The sequence below is a fragment of the Oryx dammah genome, unplaced genomic scaffold (assembly GCF_014754425.2).
Source record: "Oryx dammah isolate SB20612 unplaced genomic scaffold, SCBI_Odam_1.1 HiC_scaffold_21, whole genome shotgun sequence".
Taxonomy (NCBI): domain Eukaryota; kingdom Metazoa; phylum Chordata; class Mammalia; order Artiodactyla; family Bovidae; genus Oryx; species Oryx dammah.
The window spans coordinates 75,361,490-75,382,266 of NW_024070205.1; the positions used below are offsets into that span (position 1 = coordinate 75,361,490).

General features: G+C 54.1%; 1 protein-coding gene across 1 annotated transcript; it reads left to right on the forward strand.

Annotated features, from left to right (window-relative positions):
- Positions 1 to 757: 757 nt before the first annotated feature.
- SLC26A9 (solute carrier family 26 member 9) lies at positions 758 to 20,686 on the forward strand. Its single transcript, XM_040262954.1, has 20 exons — positions 758 to 1,002; positions 3,592 to 3,731; positions 3,837 to 3,947; positions 4,595 to 4,770; positions 6,306 to 6,470; positions 7,265 to 7,417; positions 7,743 to 7,825; positions 8,772 to 8,919; positions 9,159 to 9,272; positions 9,469 to 9,546; positions 10,086 to 10,181; positions 12,172 to 12,278; positions 13,025 to 13,094; positions 13,213 to 13,305; positions 13,444 to 13,557; positions 14,222 to 14,491; positions 15,531 to 15,585; positions 17,253 to 17,398; positions 18,759 to 18,830; positions 19,996 to 20,686. Exons 1-20 carry the CDS (start codon positions 824 to 826, stop codon positions 20,041 to 20,043), a joined length of 2,418 nt encoding a protein of 805 aa, XP_040118888.1. The 5' UTR covers positions 758 to 823; the 3' UTR covers positions 20,044 to 20,686.
- The last annotated feature ends 91 nt before the right edge of the window (positions 20,687 to 20,777 follow it).

Below are 20,777 nucleotides of genomic sequence, written 5' to 3' on the forward strand. Positions count from 1 at the left end.
GCAGGTTTCTCCCAGCGCTGGGGGGCAGGGGACAGGAGGGGGTGGCAGCAGTTGGAGGATGGAGGAGGGAAGATCTCTACTGGGAGCTCCTCTGGGCCTCGGGGGCCTGGCAGTTAGCTCTGCCCTGCTCAGCTCCTGGAACGTCAGCAAGGTTGCGCAAAAAGCAAGGAGAGAAACATCAGTATACAGGGAGGGGGAAAGGTTAGACACAGGAAGCCGTGGGAGAGCCAGCCAGCGCAGACCATCTTGGTTTCCCCAAACACCACTGTCCCCCTGGGAAAACCTGTTGGTGAAGTCCTAGGCGGCTCCTTTAAGAAGGGTCCTCCCAAGGTCACCCTGGCCATCCCCCTGCCTCCAGGCAGCCTGCTCTCTTTCTTCCAAGCTGACTGACAGGATGGTATGAGCCTTTCTGCCCGGGAAACTGAGGTGGGAGGGCAGGGCAAAGGGGCTTGCGAGGATACCAGGGGCCAGCGTGGGTTGTGGGGAGGATGACAAGGGAAGGAGGGAGAGGATCAACCCGCTGAATCCCAGCCGTGACTCCTGCCCTTGCACTCCCGCCTCCTTGTTGCCTGGTGTTCAGCGGGGGTGACAGTGATATCATAGATGTGGAGTGCCAGCCACGTGCTGAGTGCCAAGCAAAACAGCCAGGGCAAGTGTATGCATCACCTGTGCCTGGGAAGGAAGGCCACCAGGAGAAGTGAGTCTGGTGGAAAGACTTGAAAGAGGGAAGGGAGGCACCTTGCTGGCTGGGGGCGGGGAAGACAGCATAAAACCTGCTGAGCTAGGACCAGAGAGAGATGGCCCAGGCCGGCGCTGAGAAGGGATGCCCCTCATCCTCCCTATTCTGTTTCTCCCAAAGCTTGTAAATGCCCCAGACATGAGCCAGCCCAGGCCCCGCTACGTGGTAGACAGAGCCGCATACTCACTCACCCTCTTTGATGACGAGTTTGAGAAGAAGGACCGGACGTACCCACTGGGAGAGAAACTTTGCAACACTTTCAGGTAACATGGCTGGAAGCCCAGACTCCTCTCCCCTCTGCTCCCCACCAAACCCTCCCTGCACCAGGGCACGGCTCCTATACCGCTGTCCCTCAGATGGTACTTGGGAACCCTGAATTTGAGATCCTACACCTCATCTTTACTGAGACCCTCGAGGAAATGGGGAACAGAGAGAAGGACCACTCACAGACCCAGAGAGGCTGGCAGGCACCCCGATCCCAACATGGGGTCTCACCATGCTCTCAGCCCATGCGAGTCCCTCCTGGTTCTCAAGGGTGCTGGGAAAGAGTGTGTTGCCACAGCAGGTCAGAGCCCTTACTTCTGCTGTGCCTTCTCCTGTCCTTTCCTCACCAAGGAAAATCTGAAGCCTTTCCCACCCCATGGACTTTGTCCTCTTTCTCTCCTGGATGCTCTTTCCCTTCCGAGGTCCAGACAATGCTCAAAGGTAGCGCCTAAATTCCTGGGCTCCCCTAGAGGATATTTACCAGGATGTGGTCTCACCAGCTTGTTCCACTCTCAGATCCCTGGAACTGTGCTGGTGGGTAGTGAAACCACACCCATAAGGAGGGGACTCCGCGAGGTGACCAATACCTGCACTCCAGGAACCTGAGGCTATGAACTTTACCTTCCCCCCCTTCACAGACAGCTGGTAGACCTCCCTCAGGCCTCACTGTGGTCCGTGGTAGAAGTCACTTCCCCACTCCCCTGGGGAAATAGCTGATTCACTTACCTGAATTGAGGTCACTGTCAATGGCTGAAGTGGAGATGCAGGTGGAACTGGTTCAGGCTGGGGGATCACCCACTTGAGTCTTCACTAAAAGCACCAGCCCAGCCCTATCTCTCCTGGGAGGCTCCGTCTCTGCCTGGTTACATAAAGACCTTGTCAGCATTTGTGCCAAGGAGTTTAAATCTGTATTGTTTCTGTATTGGAGGGATGAGGATATCTGCTGTTGTCCTAAAAGAGGATGATGGAAACCATAAAAAGATGTAGGGAGCTAACAATTCCCATGTGGCTGGCAGGAGAGCCTTGAACAGTGCCTGGCACACAGAAGGTACTCCAATAAATGTTTGTTTAATGAATGAATGAATGTCTAGAAAACTAACCCACTTCCCACTATCCTCTTCCCACTTGGCTTCTGGAACCTCTCTATAGGTGTTTAGCAGCTGTTTCCAGATCTTCTCTCAGACTTCAGAGAAGTCAGATTGCTTTGCTCAACTATGGCAGGCTTGCAAGTAAGGCTGGACATGTACAAGCCCTTGAGTGGGTTGTTTTATTCCCCCAACCAGCTCTCCATTCATGAGTCCAGTTTTCCCTGCCATGAACAAACCTGAGAGAGTTCCTGGGGGCCTGGTTCTCTCTTAGGACAAGCCTATAGAGATGCTTTAAGCTATTTACTACCAGACCAACTCCCTGTCCATCATCCCGGAGGTGGGAGAGGCACTACCCACTCCAGAGGGGACGGGGCTGTCCACAGGCGATGGTGACGCTGTTCCATGAAGTGCTGGTTAGGACAGAAAATCTACCCAGATTTTAAAGGGCACGAAGCATTGTCTGTGTTGATTTCAGTTTGTGGTGACATCCAGGGGAGCCACTGTCAGAGAAACTGCTGTTGAGCAACAGTAAAGAACAGGAATCGGTGCTGGGCAGGAAAGGAGGCCTAATCGCAGCAAGCCAGTGAGTCACCAGGTGGGCCCTGAGCATTTGAATTCCCTCAGCTGGGAGAAGAAAAGCGAAGGCCTCCCCACCTCTTCCGGGCATCAATCCACCAGCTGTCATCCTTGAGATTGAAGGCCCTTGTTTTTACCGCTTCTGAGTTTCTGATGAAAGGACCTCAAGGTGTTCAGCAAACAGGGGAGGGATCAATGCTCCCCACCTTGTGCTGACCAACACATAGTTTCCCCATTCTTCCCTCTTTTGATGAATTAACAGGGGAAAGAACTCCAGAACTGGAATCATCACACACAAAGGATGGTGGGTCAGCAGAGGCGTACCCTGCGGGGACAAAGAAGCCTTCCCGTAGGGGGAGGTTCCGAAAAATACAGCAGCCGCCCCCATTCAGACTGAGTTCTGATTCAGGCCCATTCTTTCACTTATTCATTCACTCATTTTTTCAACAGATATTCACTAAGCATCCCAGTGTGATACATGAGGTATACAAAGCTGGACAAGAGACCAGGCTTCTTTCCATGCTGGTTTTACTGTGTAGTGGAGGAGAGAGATGAAAAGCAAGAAATTACAGCCCGAGGTATTGCTACAGGAGCCCAGGCGAGGGTAACCGGGCCTGTTTTCAGTCAGATCAGAGAACGGCGGTCTGAGCTGGACTTGACACCTCGGAATGCTAGACATCCACAAAATCCATGCCTTCCAGAGAAGTCCTGTAGACTTCCCAGGTTAGCAGAAGGCAGTCAGAAGACCTCCAAGCAGTGTCCGGAGCCAGGTGATGGCTCTCAAGAGAAAAGCCTCTGCCATATAGTGTGCGTGCTCACTGAATTGTGCATGAATGCGTGAATGAATGACCAAGAACAGGATATTATAACAATTCCCAGCTCTGAATGCAGTGCTAACTGAAAACCTGCCCTCTTCCCCTCCAGATGTTCCTCAGCCAAGATCAAAACCACAGTGTTCGGGCTGCTCCCCATTCTCTCTTGGCTCCCCAAGTACAAGGTCAAAGACTACATCGTCCCTGACATTCTTGGCGGCCTCAGCGGGGGATGCATCCAGGTCCCACAAGGTCAGGGGTCCCCTAAGCCAAGCCTCTTCCCCTTCCCACTCCACCTTCTATGACCTGCATCACCCAACTGTGCCCCAGGGCCTTGACTCTCCGTGTCCTGTGCAGGTATGGCATTCGCTCTGCTGGCCAACCTTCCTGCAGTCAATGGCCTCTACTCCTCTTTCTTCCCCCTCCTGACCTACTTCTTCCTGGGGGGTATCCACCAGATGGTGCCAGGTAAGGCCCCTCCCCTCTTAGCAGGCGGGTGACCTGGACCGGAAGGATGGGTGGTGGGTGGCAAAGGGGATTCGGGTGCTTTCGCATCTGCATTCTCCTCCTGCTGGCGCTGCTTGGTCCCAGAGGGACCGCCACCATGAGTATCAATCCCAGACCTTCTGTGACCTTGGAGAAGCCATACAGCTTCCGTGAGCTCAGTTAGCATGACCCGTTGAGTCTCCCTCCCTGGAATGTGGGGAAGACTTGGCAGAACAAGAAAGGCCATAAAGGGCTGAACAGATGGGAGAAATGGCTGTCCGACAGCCATCATCCATCAGGCCAGTTCAGGGACATTCGGAGTTCTCTGGGGTGAAATGAGACAGAGGAAAAAGGCCTGGTCACAAAGCCTGTTTCCAACGCAGGCTCTGCTTATATTTCCAAGCCTGTTTCCTCTAGTGTCCAATAAAGTAATATTAACAGTTGGGGTGAAAGCACCTGGAAGAGTGTAGATCATGGTCAGATATGAATGGTTACTGTGATGCCGGAGAGGACCCTGGAGGCCTGGAGCGCCATCCCTGTGGGGGCTAGGGAGCGTTCCGGGCCCCCTTCTGGTTTCCATGGGTGCCGTCCAAACCTCTGACTTTTGCTGGCTGGGTGGGGCACCACAGGTACCTTTGCCGTTATCAGCATCCTGGTGGGTAACATCTGTCTGCAGCTGGCCCCAGAGTCGAAATTCCGGGTCTTCAACAATGCCACCAATGAAAGCTATGTGGACACGGGGGCCATGGAGGCTGACAGGCTGCACGTGTCGGCAACGCTAGCCTGCCTGACGGCTGTCATCCAGGTGAGGAGCTCAGCTTCAGTCTCTGCCAGGCACACCCCCACCCCCTCCCGCTTAGTACAGCATCAGCTCACATCGCCCCTTCCACAGAGGCCCGGCCTTGACCTTAAAGCTGATTTAGGCCTCTCCATCCTCCCTCTTCCCCATTTGGACCCTAAAAATGCAGAGCATCTCATCTGTCCTCAACAGATCCCTAAGAGCAGCATCCACACTTAGTAAAACTGCCCTGAGCTAATGACTGTCTAAAGGACTCACGGCCTCTCTCCGATATCCTTTCCAGTGCCCAGACCTCTGCCAGTAGTTTTCCTTTTCTGTAACATTCCGTATCCCCCTCCAGCCGCCTCTGCTCCAAGCCACAGCACCTCCTGCATGAGATAAATTGCATTTCCGCCACATGCAAAGGACTCTACTAGATTTGAAACGGGCAAATACAGCAGGACAGAATGTAAGAGCAGGAAGGGGCCTCAGAAGTTTCATTCATTGATTCATTCAGTTAAGGTTTTTTTTTTTTGGTTGTTTCACCATGCCAGGAACTGGGCTAGGCTCTGGGGATAAAAGATAAGTAAGAAAGAGGCCCAGTTCTCCAGAAGCTGACAGCCCAGCGGAGGAAGTAGCCGTATCAACAAATAAATGTGTAGGCAGTAAGATAAGCAGCAGAATCGAGCTATATATGAGTAGCTTTGGGAACATCAAAGAGAAAGTCAGGGAAGGCCTCTCCTCAAAGAGAGGAAGTGACATTTGGCCTCAGTTCCAAAGGATGAGTAGAAGTTGACTGGTTACCACAGGAAAGAGGTACGGAGGGACAGTCCAGTCAGAGAAAACAGCACCCCAAAGCACTGAGGCCTAACAGAGCGTGAACTGACCAGGGAATGAAAAACAGGCATTTGGTGTGGCTGGAGGGCAGGAGGCCTTGGGAGAACGAGCCCGAGAAGAGGCCGGAGAAGCAGGCAGGACCAGTCAGTGAAGTCTGAGGTCTGTCCCCTAAGCAGCAAATTCGGTTCCTATTTGGCAGTCAGATTGGATCACTCAGACTCTGGAGAAGACGATGGATGGAAAGTAGATTAGAATCAAAGCACAGGCCCAGCTGGGAGACTATGAAGAGGCCCACGCAAGAATAATAAGGGCCTAGACCAGAGTGGCAGGCAAGGAGACGGAGGGTGGACTGGAAGAATGCTTTGCCAGGATAAATAGGGCTTGGGATATCAGAAACGAAGGATGACGGGGGATGACTTCCAAGTTCTGGGTTGGCCAACTGGGCAGACGGGGGTGTCAATTACTGAGAGGGCAAACACTGGTGAGTACTAGCTTCATTCCACAGTGGAGGAAACTGGAGCCAATGAGGTCAAGTGTCAGAGGCCCGTGCCCCGAGGGACTAACTTTCTCTGTCAGCACAAGGCAGGACAAGGTCACAAGGGACTCGTTTTCCTAGAGCTACCACTATCTCAGGGCTGCATGAACTCCAGTCCTGGGTTTGGGCCAGGCAGGTGTGAGAGCGGCTGACCCGTCGCGGTCTGACCCCACCACCCCTCTGCTCTCAGATGGGCCTGGGCTTCATGCAGTTTGGCTTTGTGGCCATCTACCTCTCTGAGTCCTTCATCCGGGGCTTCATGACGGCCGCTGGCCTACAGATCCTGATCTCCGTGCTCAAGTATATCTTCGGACTGACCGTCCCCTCCTACGCAGGCCCGGGGTCCATCGTCTTTGTGAGTCTATGAGTGCACCCCTGAGACAGGGTCTTGAGCAGACACGTGAGCCGAGTTCACTGTCTTAAGAAGTTGTGAGCACCTCACTATGAGATGTTCTCAAGCAAAGGCCGTCTGACCCATTGTTTAGAGTGGATTTCAAGAGGTTCCCATTTGGGGAGGGAGGGTTAAACACATGACCCTGAAGGCTGGCTGAGGTTCTCTGTGGTTGTTGTTCAGTTGCTCAGTCGTGTCTGACTCTTTGCAACCCCATGGACTGCAGCACGCCAGGCCTCCCTGTCCATCGCCAACTCCCGGAGCTTGCTCAAACTCATGTGCACTGAGTCAGTGACGTCATCCAATCATCTCATCCTCTGTCGCCCCTTTCCCCTCCTGCCTTCAATCTTTCCCCCCGCATCAGGATCTTTTTCCATGAGTCAGCGCTTCGTATCAGGTAGCCGGAAGTATGGTTGAATCTCTGTGGTTAATTCCTGCAGAAAAGGAGAGGTACAGTCTCCATCAGTTCCCCATTCCAGTACCTCAACGCCTCCCTACCTGGAAAGTCTTTCCTTCTGTCCAATCTCCATGCCTCCTCCATTAGCTTGAACTCTCCCTAGAGCAAAAGGAAGGAAATCAGCCTTCCCGTCCCAGCATGGAGACAGGGGGTGGGGAGTGGAACCGTGAGTAGGGTCCAGATTCTGCTTTGCTGTGCCTCTCAGAGCACTGACGACACCTCTCCACTGGCTCAGATGCTGGGTGGTGGCGGTACAGGAGGAAGGGGCGGGAGCCCACGAGCGTGATGCTCTCTCCCCCAGACCTTCATTGACATTTGCAAAAACCTCGCTCACACCAACGTCGCCTCGCTCATCTTCGCTCTCATCAGCGGCGTGGTCCTGGTGCTGGTAAAGGAGCTCAATGCCCGCTACATGCACAAGATCCGCTTCCCCATCCCAACAGAGATGATTGTGGTAAGGGCCTTGCCCAGGGCTGGGGTGTTGGGGCCCAGGCAAGAGGCTGTTGAAAAGGAATCTAGCTCCAGCCGGAACCAGGAGAGCCCCTCTCCCCACCCCTCCCCCGCCCACTTGCCCTCTGTGAGCTGGAAGGACAGAAGGTCTGGGGTGAATCCACTCCATCCCCGTGCGGCTCCCGCTCTTCCTGGTCCTCAGGTCGTTCCCTCTCAAGGAGTCAGGGGGGTGGGATTTGGGGTCCCCAGACAAAAGGGAGACTCGAGAGGGACCCTTACCCTGGCCCCAGTTTAGAGCTAATCCCTGTTCTCCATTCTGGCTTTTGCAGGTAGTGGTGGCAACAGCTATCTCCGGGAGCTACAAGATGCCCAAAAAGTACCATATGCAGATCGTGGGAGAGATCCAACCTGGGTGAGCCCAGGGGGCTGGGAAGCCTGGCCCCACTCTCCTCCCCACCTAGGTTCCGAGTCAGAAACGAGACGCTCTATAAAGTAAGTTATAAAGTCTATGACACTGACCAGCTATGAATTATTACTGTCACTTATTATGGAGAAGAGCCACACGATGCTAGCTGTTTCATGAACAGTGAGTCTTAACAGCCACGTGTGGGCATGCTAAATCGCTTTAGTCGTGTCCAACTCTCTGCGACCCCACGGACTGTAGCCCACCAGGCTCCTCTGTCCATGGGATTCTCCAGGCAAGAACACTGGACTGGGTTGCCATGCCCTCCTCCAGGGGATCTTCCTAACCCAGGGATCGAACCCGCGTCTCTTCTGCATTGGCAGGCTGGTTCTTTGCCACTAGCACCACCTGGGAAGCCCCCTTAACTGCCACACTCCCCACCAAAGTTTCATCTGATGGGTGAAGCCTCTGATCAGCCCTCCTCTGGTTCTTTGCCTTGCTTTAATGCACTGGCTCTTCTATGCACATGGGAAAAAAGCTATTAGGATCAACAGAATTCACCAGCTATCTACTCTGTGCCAGGGACTGTGCTGGGCCCTAGGAGGAGAGGACCAGTGTTTATACGGCAGAGCTGAAGCAGACAATGGAGAAAAGGCCTCAGAGCACTGGGGGCTGAGGCTCTGGGACCAGGGAGAGTAAGGAGTCCAAATTCTGGACGTGAACGAATGAGGCCCTACCACTTACTAGCGTGGTGACCTCAGACAAGCTGTGTTCTCCACGCCTCGAGTTTTTGCGATTTCAAAGGGAGTGGTGGTAGCTGCCCTGCAGCGTGACACTGAGCACCCAGTTTGGCAGCGGTGTTTCACACGGAGGCCCTGGCCCCTGTGGGTGCTGAAGGACTCAAGGTGCCCTCCTCACACCCTTGGGCCCTGCCCCCTTTCTGGCTCCTTGACAGTTTCCCCACTCCCGTGTCACCTGTGGTTTCGCAGTGGAAGGACATGCTTGGCACGGCCTTCTCCCTGGCCATCGTGGGCTATGTCATCAACCTGGCTATGGGCCGGACCCTGGCCAACAAGCACGGCTATGATGTGGATGCTAACCAGGTAGGTCCGGCCACCCCCAGCAGGGCTGAGCAGGTCGGGCCAGGGCCCACAGAGGCCTGACGAGGGATGTCAGGGGCTCTTTGGCTGACTTCTACTTGGTTGGGAGTGTATGGCTTTATAGCAGCTGGGTCATTCTCAAGTTCAAGATCCAGCTAGCTTGAACGACTGTGTTCGGTCTATACCATGTGCCCCACCCCCTCCCCCGCCGCCAGCTTCCAATCCTGCCCCTGTGCCCATAGGAGATGATCGCCCTGGGATGCAGCAACTTCTTCGGCTCCTTCTTCAAGATACATGTCATTTGCTGTGCTCTCTCTGTCACTCTGGCCGTGGACGGAGCTGGAGGAAAATCCCAGGTGAGCACTGGGTCAGGGCAGTGGGAAAGGGATTGGGCGTGGCAGCACGGCTGCCCCAGAGAAGCCAGGTCAGCTGGTCTCCAGCCTCCCTCTCCCCTCCTCAGTCTCCACTCCGCCAAAGGCATTTATTGGGGGAAAAAAATCAAGAGCAAGAATTTCACACCTACGCCCTGTTTCCATCTCTTTCTCTGGATAGGTGTCAAGCCTGTGTGTGTCCCTGGTGGTGATGATCACCATGCTGGTCCTGGGGTCCTATCTCTACGCTCTCCCCAAGGTAAGAGCACAGCATGAGAGCAGAAGCCAGCGAGAGACTCCAGGAAGAGCAGGCCTTAGGAGCTGTGTGATGCCTCACAGGCTGCAAAGTACCATCACTGTTACCCTCTGTCCTAGCCACAACCTGCGAAGTAGTTAACGTAGGTTTTACTCTCGCCATTTTACAGGTGAGGGAAAGTGAGGCTGAGAAGCAGTGACAAGGCTCAGAAGCGCAGGGCTGGTCTCAAACTCCGGCCTTCTGACCTCAGGGTCCACACCTGAGTCAGTGTTTACAGCGTCTGTGGGCCCCTGGCTCAGAGGGCCCTAGACACAGGGTGGGGATGAAGGAAGAGGAGGGCATGGCAAAATTCAGGCCCAAGGGCCCTCTGGCTCCAACACCTGCGCTTTCCAACCCTAAGGTTGAATGCAAAGATCTGGGGGCTCTGCCAGTTCTAGAACTGGAACTCCGTCCTGCCAGGCTCCAGCGCCAGGTGTCCGTAGGAAGGGCAGGGAGAAGGGGCCACACCGCAGGTGACGGGGAACAGTGTTCTGCTTCCCCAGTCTGTGCTAGGAGCCCTGATTGCTGTCAACCTCAAGAATTCGCTCAAGCAGCTCGCCGACCCCTACTACCTGTGGAAGAAGAGCAAGCTGGACTGTGTGAGTAGCAGGCTGCCCCGGGTGCCCGTCATGCCTGGTACCCCAGGCACTGCAGCCCCCCAGGCCTGGCACTTCTGTCAGTGGCTCCCTACTTAGCATGCACTCAGTCGCTAAGCTGTATCAGACTCTTTGTGAGGCTATGGATGGTAGCTTAACAGGCTCCTCTGTCCATGGGATTCTCCAGGCAAGAATACCAGAGTGGGTTGCCATTTCCTCCTCCAGGGGATCTTCCCGACTCGGGGTTTGAACCGGCATCTCCTGTGTCTGCTGCATTGACAGGCAGATTCTTTACCACTGGGCCACCTGGGAAGCCCTAATTAGCATAACTGAGTGTTAACAGCTCAGCTTTTGGAGTGAGACAGCTTAGGTTCAAATCCTCACTCCGCTGTTCACTGGCTCTGTGACCAATGGCAAGTCCCTTAACCTCTCTGAGTCTCGGCTTCCTCATCTGCAGCCACAGGTATTTTATACTCTCCAACCCCCTACCCCGACCCCCAGGGATGCTTATGAAATGAGATAAAGCAAGTAAGGAACACATTGTCTGAATTGTATCTTGTGTTCAGTAAAACTTAGCTATTATTATTTTTATAGTCCCCCAAAGCAAAATGAAGTCATTTTAAAAAACAAAAAACCTAGAACATAAAGCCAGTGGACCAGGATCTTGGGCAGGTTAAGACTTCTGTGGAATTCTATCTCCCCATCTGTGCACAATGGGGGTGATATTCATGGCTGTACAATACAATGGTTCTGAGGATTAAATGAGATCAGAATTGGAAAGCAAAGCAGCATGTAACCATGAACACTTAGCGAACATGACTTATTGCTTTGATAGTCACATTCCCAACACATCTTCCACTGGGCAGTAGAAATGAGGCTACTGTGTCCCGACCACACTGCTTACCACACTTGAGCCCAGCGTAAGCTGTGAGAGAGGATTTCCTAGCCTCCTTTCAAGATGAGGACACCAAGTCTCAGAGAGGTTAAGTAACGCATCAAAGGCCGCAGAACTGGTTAGTAGCAGAGGCAGGACTGGAGCCCCAAGTCTTAGCCTCCAAACCTCTGAGCTGTACTGTCTTCTGGGGGAGGAGGCACACTTACATGGTAAGGAAGGAAATCCTTAAAGTCTGAGAAGTGAGTGGTCCATCTGGGGTCCCCCTTGAGTGAAGGATGAGGATGGGGAGAAAAATGAGGCCCCAGTATCCACCCCAAAGGTCTGCTTTGCAGCATCCCAACCATCACCCCACAACAGCAATAGTCCTGGTATTCACATCGTGCTTTGGGTTCACATCTTACCCTCCCTCCCTCTCCCCTGCACCCTCCCTCTCACCATCCTCCACCCTCCCGGCTTGCACACACAACCCAGCCCCAGGCCATCAGGTCAGGAAGCTGAGCGCCGGTGGAGTGCACACTTTCTATCAGATGGAGGAATGGAACTCACGTTATTGCACCCATCACTAGGCTTGGCAGGACCCTATCTTCATTAATTCTTCAGTCCTTTCATGAAGCTGGTATTATTATTCACATAGCTGTGCGCGCGCACTAACTCGCTTCAGTCGTGTCTGACTCTTTGCAACACCACGGACTGTAGCCCACCAGGCTCCTCTGTCCATGGGATTCTCCAGGCAAGAATCCTGGAGTGGGCTGCCATGACCTTCTCCAGGATTCACATAGCTAGTAAGTGAATATTCACAAGTAGGACAACGAAACTTGGAGCCCAGGCGTATCTGTCCCAAGACTCAGTCTTTGACTGTGCCATGCCAGCTCCCAGTGGGCGCGGGGGTTGACTACTAACAGCCAGACAAGACCAGGGAGCCACCCTCAGTCCACTAGAAATGGGCAGGTGTCACCAAAGCTCGCCTACGTGAAATGCTGAAAAACTGCCATGAAGAGGGAAGGGTGGTCTGAGGTTGGGCTAGCAGAGAAGGGCCTTGGCTGACCCCGGAAGCGGGGAAGTACCCCTAGGCCTACTCTGACGTCTCTCTCCTCACAGTGCGTCTGGGTGGTGAGCTTCCTCTCTGCCTTCTTCCTGAGCCTGCCCTACGGTGTGGCGGTGGGGGTCACCTTCTCCGCCCTGGTTGTGGTCTTCCAGACTCAGTTGTAAGTAATGGCCCCTCCCTCAGGGCATGGCCTTCAGGCCCCAGCCGGTCTGCAAGGACTGCCATGGGTGGCCTGGCACAGCTCCTGGGCCCCGCTGCCCATGGGGTCTGGCTCTGGAGGGGCTGCCAGGCCCGAGGAGAGCCCGGCCCAGCTAGGACTGCTGGCACAGGCCGGGCTGTCTGACTCCCATGTCCTGAAAAGCCAGGGGAACCCATCACGGTTGTAGAGGGTTGGGGGCCCAGAGGAAGCGGGGTCAGGCAGGTGGGTGAGACTCGGTGTCCTTCCAAAAGTGTGCCAGACCCCAGATCAGATGGGATCCCACCCCGAGGGAGCCGTGGGCCAGAGGACAGCTAAGTCTCTCCCATAAAATGTTAAGTGAAGCCGACAGGGAGTCCAGTCCAGGGCAGGAAGGATCCTGAATGTCAGAGACCTGTCTTCTCCTCTTGAGAACTCAGAACCAAGAAGCGGTGACTTTGGGGCCGCTTACGCGTGTGTTCTCCACCTTCCTGCCCACTGAGCCCCCGCCTGGCAGCTATGTCAGGGAGCTGCCTGCCATCTCTGTAATTATAGCCCAGCCACAGGCCACCAGGCGTGTGTCTCCAGTACAGAAAGACAAACAGAAAAAGCCCAGGATCAGGACGGGACCCTCTTCTCCCCTACCTCTGCCCAGCCCCCAGCCCAAGCGTCCCTCTAGTCCTGTCTGCTAATAACATTCTCTTGTGTTTGTCTTTTCCTTCTTCATCCAGCCGTAATGGCTATGCTTTGGCCCAAGTCATGGACACTGACATTTACGTGAATCCCAAGACCTACAATAGGGTGGGTAATCCAAGCTTATGATCGCCCTCTTTCGCCCTACATCACCCCACATAAAAGGGTTTTGTGAAAAACCGATAAAAGATATTGCTGCTGACTGAGCTGACTCTCCCTGCCACAGGTCCAAGAAATCCAAGGTATAAAGATCGTCACTTACTGCTCTCCTCTCTACTTCGCCAACTCAGAGATCTTCAGGCAAAAAGTCATTGCCAAGGTAAGGCTCAGTCCCCTGGTGACCAGAGGGAGTAGACAGAGTATGCCTCGCAGAGACAAGAAAGGGAGCTGGGAGCCAAGATCCAGCCACCTCCAGAGAGGGCAGAGGTGAAGACTGCTCTCGGCCCTCCTCCTCCAGACAGGTGTGGACCCCCAGAAAGTGTTGCTGGCCAAGCAAAAGCACCTCAAGAAGCAAGAGAAGGGGAGAACAATGCCCACGCAACAGAGGAAGTCTCTGTTGATGAAAACCAAGGTGAACTGAGGCTAGAAGCAGCCCACGCCCTCTCCCTTGCCCTCTCTGACCTTGCCACCTGGTGCCCCACCTCCCAGAACCCTCAGAGGCAAGGACGGCAAGCCTCTGTGGCCACTGCCTAGTGGACATTGCCTGGTGGGCATCTTCTCCTTGGATGAGGAGCCATCAGCTCCCAGGGTAACCACTTGACTCCCATGGCCCCCTCCTCATTTTCTGGCTAAGATGGAATACGTCCATGGACTTATGAGCAACCCCAGATCGAGAGTTGCAGTGAATTTCCTGGGGTCCCCAGCCAATCTAGCACTAGCAAGCTGGGTGTGGATGTAGGAATTCTGCAGAGAAAAAGGTAAACACAGGTAAATGCAAAAAGAGTCTCAGTTGTTTCCAAAAGGGCTTCCTCCCAGAGCAGAGTGGGCTGAAGCTTCAGTGCCCTCTCTCAGAAGGGTCCTCTAACTTTGCCTGCGTTACGGAGACCAAACATGCAGACCTGCTCAAGGAGGAGGCTTTGGGAGGCGCCAGTCCTCAGGGATTACAGGGGCTTGGATTCCCCACCACAAAGTCCGGTTATTCGCCTCCGCCTGCACGCATCTTGCCCCACCTTCAGCCACAGCGAAGTCTGATTGAGCCTAATGACCCTAACTGCGCCCTCCCACCCCCCCTCCAGACTGTCTCTCTGCAGGAGCTCCAGCAGGACTTTGAGAACGGCTCCCCGACCGACCCCAACAACAACCAAACACCTGCTAACGGCGCCAGCGTGTCCTACATCACCTTCAGCCCTGACCACTCCACCGCTGCCCGCTGCGAGCCCCCAGCCTCTGCTAAGCCCAGTGACACGCTGGCCAGTGTCCCACCCTTTGTCACCTTCCACACCCTCATCCTCGACATGAGTGGGGTCAGCTTTGTGGACCTGATGGGAACCAAAGCCCTGGCCAAGGTGAGGGAGCCCCAAGGAGGAGGGAGCCCCAGCCCAACCCCACCCCGACTCACTCACCCCTACCCTCCCACTCCCTTTCCCTGGAGCCTTCATTCAAACGACTTAGTGAGGAAGCTCACCAGGGAGCCTACCATCTCCTAAAATCCCTTTTCCCAGATGCCACCAGGACAGGATGCTGCCTGCAGAGCAGGCCCAGACAGCACAGAATAATGCGTGTCTGGGCCCCGCTGGTCCACCCCGTCCTAGCACCCCTCTCTAGCAGATGCAGGAACCTGGCCCAGAGTCCTCTGAGTAGAGCTCATTTTGGCCCAGGTTCATGATTTACTGCTCCTTCCCACACTCACCCAGACACTTTAGCATCAGCCAGGTCTGGCCAACAGAGGGAAGAAGAAGAAATAATATCAGAGGCCCTCACCTTCAGGCCAAACAGACAGCTCACAGCGCCGCTTGAATAAATGCATCCATCTGATAGCTTTTCAGCAGCCACTTCTGATGGCAGAGTCACCTCAGACTGGCCCAGAGAGAGGCAGCACAGTGGAACCGAGGAAGAGAGAGAACACGCAGGCTGATGACCTCGTCAACCGGCGCACAGCCGGCTCCATCCCCAGACAAGGGCTCAGCCTGCTCCCACAGCCTGGGTCTCTAGGATCCAGGTGGCTGAGGCATTAGCCATGCCAGGCCATGGTCCTCCCCCACAGCTTCTGCCTAAGCCTCAAAGGCAGGCATGAGGTGGAGTCTGGGATTCTAAGCTATCGAAAGAAAAGATCTGGCCCCATAAGAAGGGGCCACGGGGACACCAAGTGGCTGCCTTGTTGGCAAAGCCCCATGTCTGCCCCACTTTCCAGAGGAGCGGTCAGCCAACACTCCAGGGAGGAGTGGTGTGCTTTGCTGCTATTTTTATCCTGGGCTGCCAGGGCTCTCCTGGTTGCTTATTTGTTTGGCTTCCCTCTCAAGTGTGTTTTGTGAATCACTTTGGAGGCCCACTCAGAACATTCCTTTCCTTCTGTCTCCCTACCCAACTCGCTCCTGGCTCCTCCAGCTGAGCTCCACCTATGAGAAGATTGGGGTGAAGGTCTTCCTGGCAAACATTCATGGTAAGAGAAGAAGGATGTTTCGGGGACTGGAAGGTTGACGAGGGGCTAGGGTGGGACTAGGCGGATGGGAGGCCGAATAGAGAGGGGGTAGAAACTAGAACAGCACCTGTTCTCCTAAACTACTGCCTGCTCACAAGAACTCAGGCACCAGTCAGAAGAGACTGCAGCTGGGTTACGTAACATCCTATATGCTGTGCTATGCTGAGTCGCTTCAGTTATGTCTGACTCTGTGTGACCCAATGGACTGTAGCCTGCCAGGCTCCTCTGACCATGGGATTCTCTCTAGGCAAGAATACTGGAGCAGGTTACCATGGCCTCCTCCAAGGTATCTTCCCAACCCAGGGATCAAACCCACGTCTACTGCACTGGCAAGCAGGTTCTTTACCACTATGGGTCCCAATAAAAGTGTTGGAGGAGGGGATTGTAAAGTTAAGGAGAGGCAACTAGGATTCTGATTTGCCCACCACTAATTTGCCATGTTTGGAGAAGGCAATGGCAACCCACTCCAGTATTCTTGCCTGGAGAATCCCAGGGATGGGGAAGCCTGGTGGGCTGCAGTCTCTGGGGTTGCACAGAGTCGGACACAACTGAAGCGACTTAGCAGCAGCAGCAGCAGCAGCAATTTGCCATGTTTAGCTCAGTAGGTGGAGAATCTGCCTGCAATGCAGGAGACCCCCGTTCGATTCCCAGGTCAGGCAGATCTCCTGGAGAATGGATAGCCTACCCACTCCAGTATTCTTAGGCTTCCCTTGTGGCTCAGCTGGTAAAGAATCTGCCTGCAATGCGGGAAGACTGGGCTCGATCCCTGGGTTGGGAAGATCCCCTGGAGAAGAGAAAGACCATCCACTCCAATATTCCGGCCTGGAGAATTGCAAAGAGTCGGACATGACTGAGCGGCTTTCCCTTTCAATTTGACACGTCACTTCATCTGCCTGGGGGTCGATTGCCATCTACGTAACATGAATAGGTTGACTAGATGAACCAGGGAATCTTCTCCAAATCCAAAAGTCCATAAACAAGCAGAAAGCACAGATATGCCATAACTCCCCAGACGCACAGGAGAGAGAGGAAAGGCCCACGTTTGCACACCCCACTGCCTTGGAGGGTCAGCGCCTTCCAGCAGGACCAGTCAGCCTGGGTGCCAGTCTGAGCGTGGCACAGACTCTGTGCAAGCTCTGCCCAGGGAGAGTCTGCACTGGCTCTGCCCTCTGCGTGTGTGCGTGTGCACCTTGCTCTGTGTATGCTCCGGAGCTGGACTCAGAGGCTCCCTGCCCACCCTCACTGGACACGCCTCAGGAAATCATCCCCAGGGCTGGGGTGGAGTAAGGGCTCTGCCACACACCGGACTCTGCAGGAAAGGTCTAGGTGAACAGGAGGAAGAATGGACCCTCAAGGGACAGAAATGGCCCATGATTTCAGCTTTCCCTCACCACCAAGTACCGGCACCCTGAATCAAGCTATTTCCTTCTGCCCCGGGGGTTGAAGGTTCAGCATCCTCAAGCTCATGTTGCCCTCTGCTGTCCAGAACTGATACTGCAAGGCCAAGGCCCAGGCCCTGTGACGCAGCAAGGGCACGATCCCCAGGCCGCTGTCTCTCCATCTCCCCCACCTCCAGCTCCAGGCCACAGTGGCGTCAACTTTTGAAGGTGACTTTTCCCTCCTTGCAGCCCAGGTGTACAATGACCTCAGCCATGGAGGCCTCTTTGAAGACGGGTGTCTAGAGCGCAGTCACATCTTTCCCAGCATACACGATGCAGTCCTCTTTGCCCAGGCACAGGCCAGGGAAGTGGCCCCAGGACACGACTTCCAAGGGGTAAGCTCTCTGTGCCTGGGGAATCCTAGGCCCCAGGGCATTGAAATAACAGACAATCAATTAACTTTCCTTAATCTCTGTTTTCTTATGTGTGGAATGGGTGCCATAAGGTAACATTATCTCTCTCACAAGATCTTTTGTTTTGGTTTTAGGATTAACCGATAATTATATCTTTTGTGTCACTTGAAAAAGCTTTGTATATTACAAATTCTTTATTAGTATCAGTTTTGAGATCAGACAAACACCCAAAGCACAGTAGGTTATGCCTGGTATCCTGACATGGCTCAACCATCCTGTTCCTTCCCTCTTTCTACAAGACGTTTTGGAGAAGGGAGGGGAGTAAGCTTGGCTGTTTTAATTGAGCTTAGAGATTTCAGGCTGGTGACGGATGAAGAACGTTGATCAGAGTTTTGTCTCATTTTCTTGACATTTAATTTACTAGCTCAGTCAGTGGTATGCCAATGAGCTACAAATAACAGTGTCTACAAATAACACTCCAGAAAGTTGGGGAGGCAGAAAAAGCCCATCCCGTCAGGGTCCCTGCCCAGGCCTCGCCAGACAGCTCCATCTTCCAAGCTGCCCTGCCAGCTCATCTTCGGCCCTCGCCCTGCCAAGCCTCTGTGTCCTAGTCCATGATGCTAACCCCTTCTACCCTCTGGGGATCATAAGAAGGGCTTTTCTGGCCCTAGAGCAACCATTTGCTCTTTGCTTTTTGAGACTCATGAAGCTGGAGCCATCTGTTCTGGGTGCAGAAAGCCTATCCAAGGAAACACAGGGCCGGGCACCCGCCCACCACACACAGAGGCAAACCGTGAGAGCAGTGGCCTTCTTGGCCTCATGCCCTTTGCCAGCAGAGCAAAGACAGGGAGATTCTGGGGAAACCCTCATCATCATAAGTGCACAAATAATGCCCAGTTTTTACAGTTTAAATTCTTAAAGATGTATATTATACCAATTGTATATTTACATCTTACAGAATATATTCATATTTGTAAATTATAGACACATACACTGTTTTCAACAGCGTGGTAAGGCAGAGAGTCAGCAAAGTGAGTATGATCATCCTACTTTTACAGAGAAGAGAGATGGATTGCCCAGGTCGGGCAGCTGGGTAAGCTAGGTAAACCTTTCCTGCTTCTGAAGTGCCCGCCAAGGGAGCCAACTCTGATGCACACCTGTCTACAGGAAAGAGGGAAACTGCGGCTGTGCTGTATTTTGAGAGGCAAACGAGGGAGGGGAGGGAAAGGACAAGAGGCCAAGTTACGCATCAGAACACATGATGCCCTCCTCGACCCTGCCATTTGTGCCAGACCGTCATTCAGTTGCTGCAGCTCACTCCGCACTGGTTTCCCCCACCCAGGCGCCTGTGGACCCTGAGCTCTCTCTGTACGAGCCGGAGGAGGACAGCCCCAGCTACTGGGATTTAGAGCAGGTAAGCTGACTAGCGGGGGTCAGAAGGGGAAGGAAGGAGACCCTCTCCCACCCAAAGTGTTGGCTGGGCTTTCCCACCAGAAGCCAGAGCAGTCACCTTGAAGGCAATAATGTTTCTTTCTCGCCTTTCTGTTAATAGCAGATCTTAATTCTTCTCACTCTCTGAAAGGCATCAGGGGGGACGGGAGAGTCACTGGATCAAGTCCTAGAGAAACAACATCTATTCTTAACTCTCCCACACACTGGCCACATGATCTTGGGCGAGCCACGTGACACCACCAGGCCCCCCAGTGTTTATCACTGTAAAATAAGGGAAATACGAGGAATACCTGTCCCATCTACCTAACAAGATTAGTGAGGGACTCTTTTGTTCTTTTGTTAATTCAACCGGTATTGATGGTGTGACTACTACCTGCCGGACACTGTCCCAGGGTGGGCACACATCCAATCAGATGAATTCCAGGGGTACAGACACTACTGCAGGTGGGCACCCCTTCCGAGCCATGCAGATGTGGCGTGTACTTCATATAGAACTGCATGGTCCCGACATGAAAAGTAGCCCCACCCCAATGCCCTGAATCAAAGAAACCAAAGCTTTAGAGAAATCCAGCTCTGGGTCTATTAGAAAGAACAGCTCACTCTGTGCCTCTTCCCTTTCTTTTTGGGCGTGAGTTCTGATGGTCCTCTGAGCCCATCGCCGGGAGTGCTGGTGGTATGCAGCAGGCATCAGGGAATAGAGCCAGGCCGCAAAGACTTGGCACACTGATTTCCGGGCCCCCGCAGAATCTCCAGCACATTCCAAACACCTGGCTGGGACAAAATAGCTTGTCGGAACAAGAAACAACTTTAGAGCTTGTCTGATCTCAATCCTCACCTGAACTAATGAAGAAAGGAGAGCAAAAAAGGAGGGAGGGACCTGTGACGGTCACACAGCACAGCAGGGGTGATTCAAAACTAGATTTCAAGCTTCTTCTCCCGTCACCTCTTTACCAATTCACCTCTTGGGCTGACCCTGTCCCTCCACTGTTCACACACACACATGCACACACTCACCCTCACTTCCTCATAACGCCTCTTACTGGCCAGCGTGTCGTAGGGTCACCTGGCAGTTGTGACTACTCAGATCTAATCTCTCTTCTCCACCCCCCTTCCTGTGGCCACTGCAGGAGATGTTCGGAAGCATGTTTCACGCAGAGACCCTGACTGCCCTGTGAGGGCCCAGGCCGCCTCCAGAGCACCTCGGACGCCCGTGAAGGATGAGCCTGGGACCACAGGGAGTGGAGGGTCGAGGAGAACACCTCCACCGGAACCCCGGTGCCTCTCCGTCCTCCTCGTCTCTCTCTCTTACGTCCTCCCCAGGCACCTCTAGAGCTAGCCGATCTCAGCAGCAGGAAGAGACACCTCTACGCCCTCCTACTGACCCGCGGGGCCCCAACTCACCATGAGCACGCCTCCTGCTGGCTGCTCTGCAGCCGCCCACACCCTGCCTGTGGCCGTTGAGGGGACCCTTGACAAGAGTGACTCGGGGACGGAGGGAAAGCTCGTGCTGATGCAGCGTGCAAGCTTCGAGAGTGCCCTGAGACCCGCACGCCTAGGCATCAGGCGGTGTCACGCTGTCACAGGACACAGGGGCAAACCTGCCCATGACTCTGTGGCTCATCCCCTCCCGCTGCCCCAAGTCCATCCCCGGCAGCTCTCTACTCCTGGGCCCATGGGCTCCAACCACCCAGGAATCTCCATCTTGGCGACTGTGCCCCCTTCCTCCTCCTCTCAAAGCTGCTGAGACCCCCACTGCCATTTGGCACATCAGACTCTAGCCTGGGGAGCGGCCACCAGAACTACCTTCCCAGGGGCAGCCCCCTGCCCTCGAGGGCTGCTCCCCTCTACTTGAGACCAGATACAAACCCAGAAGGAACAGAAGGTAGCTGGCAGAATGCTCTGGCAGCCT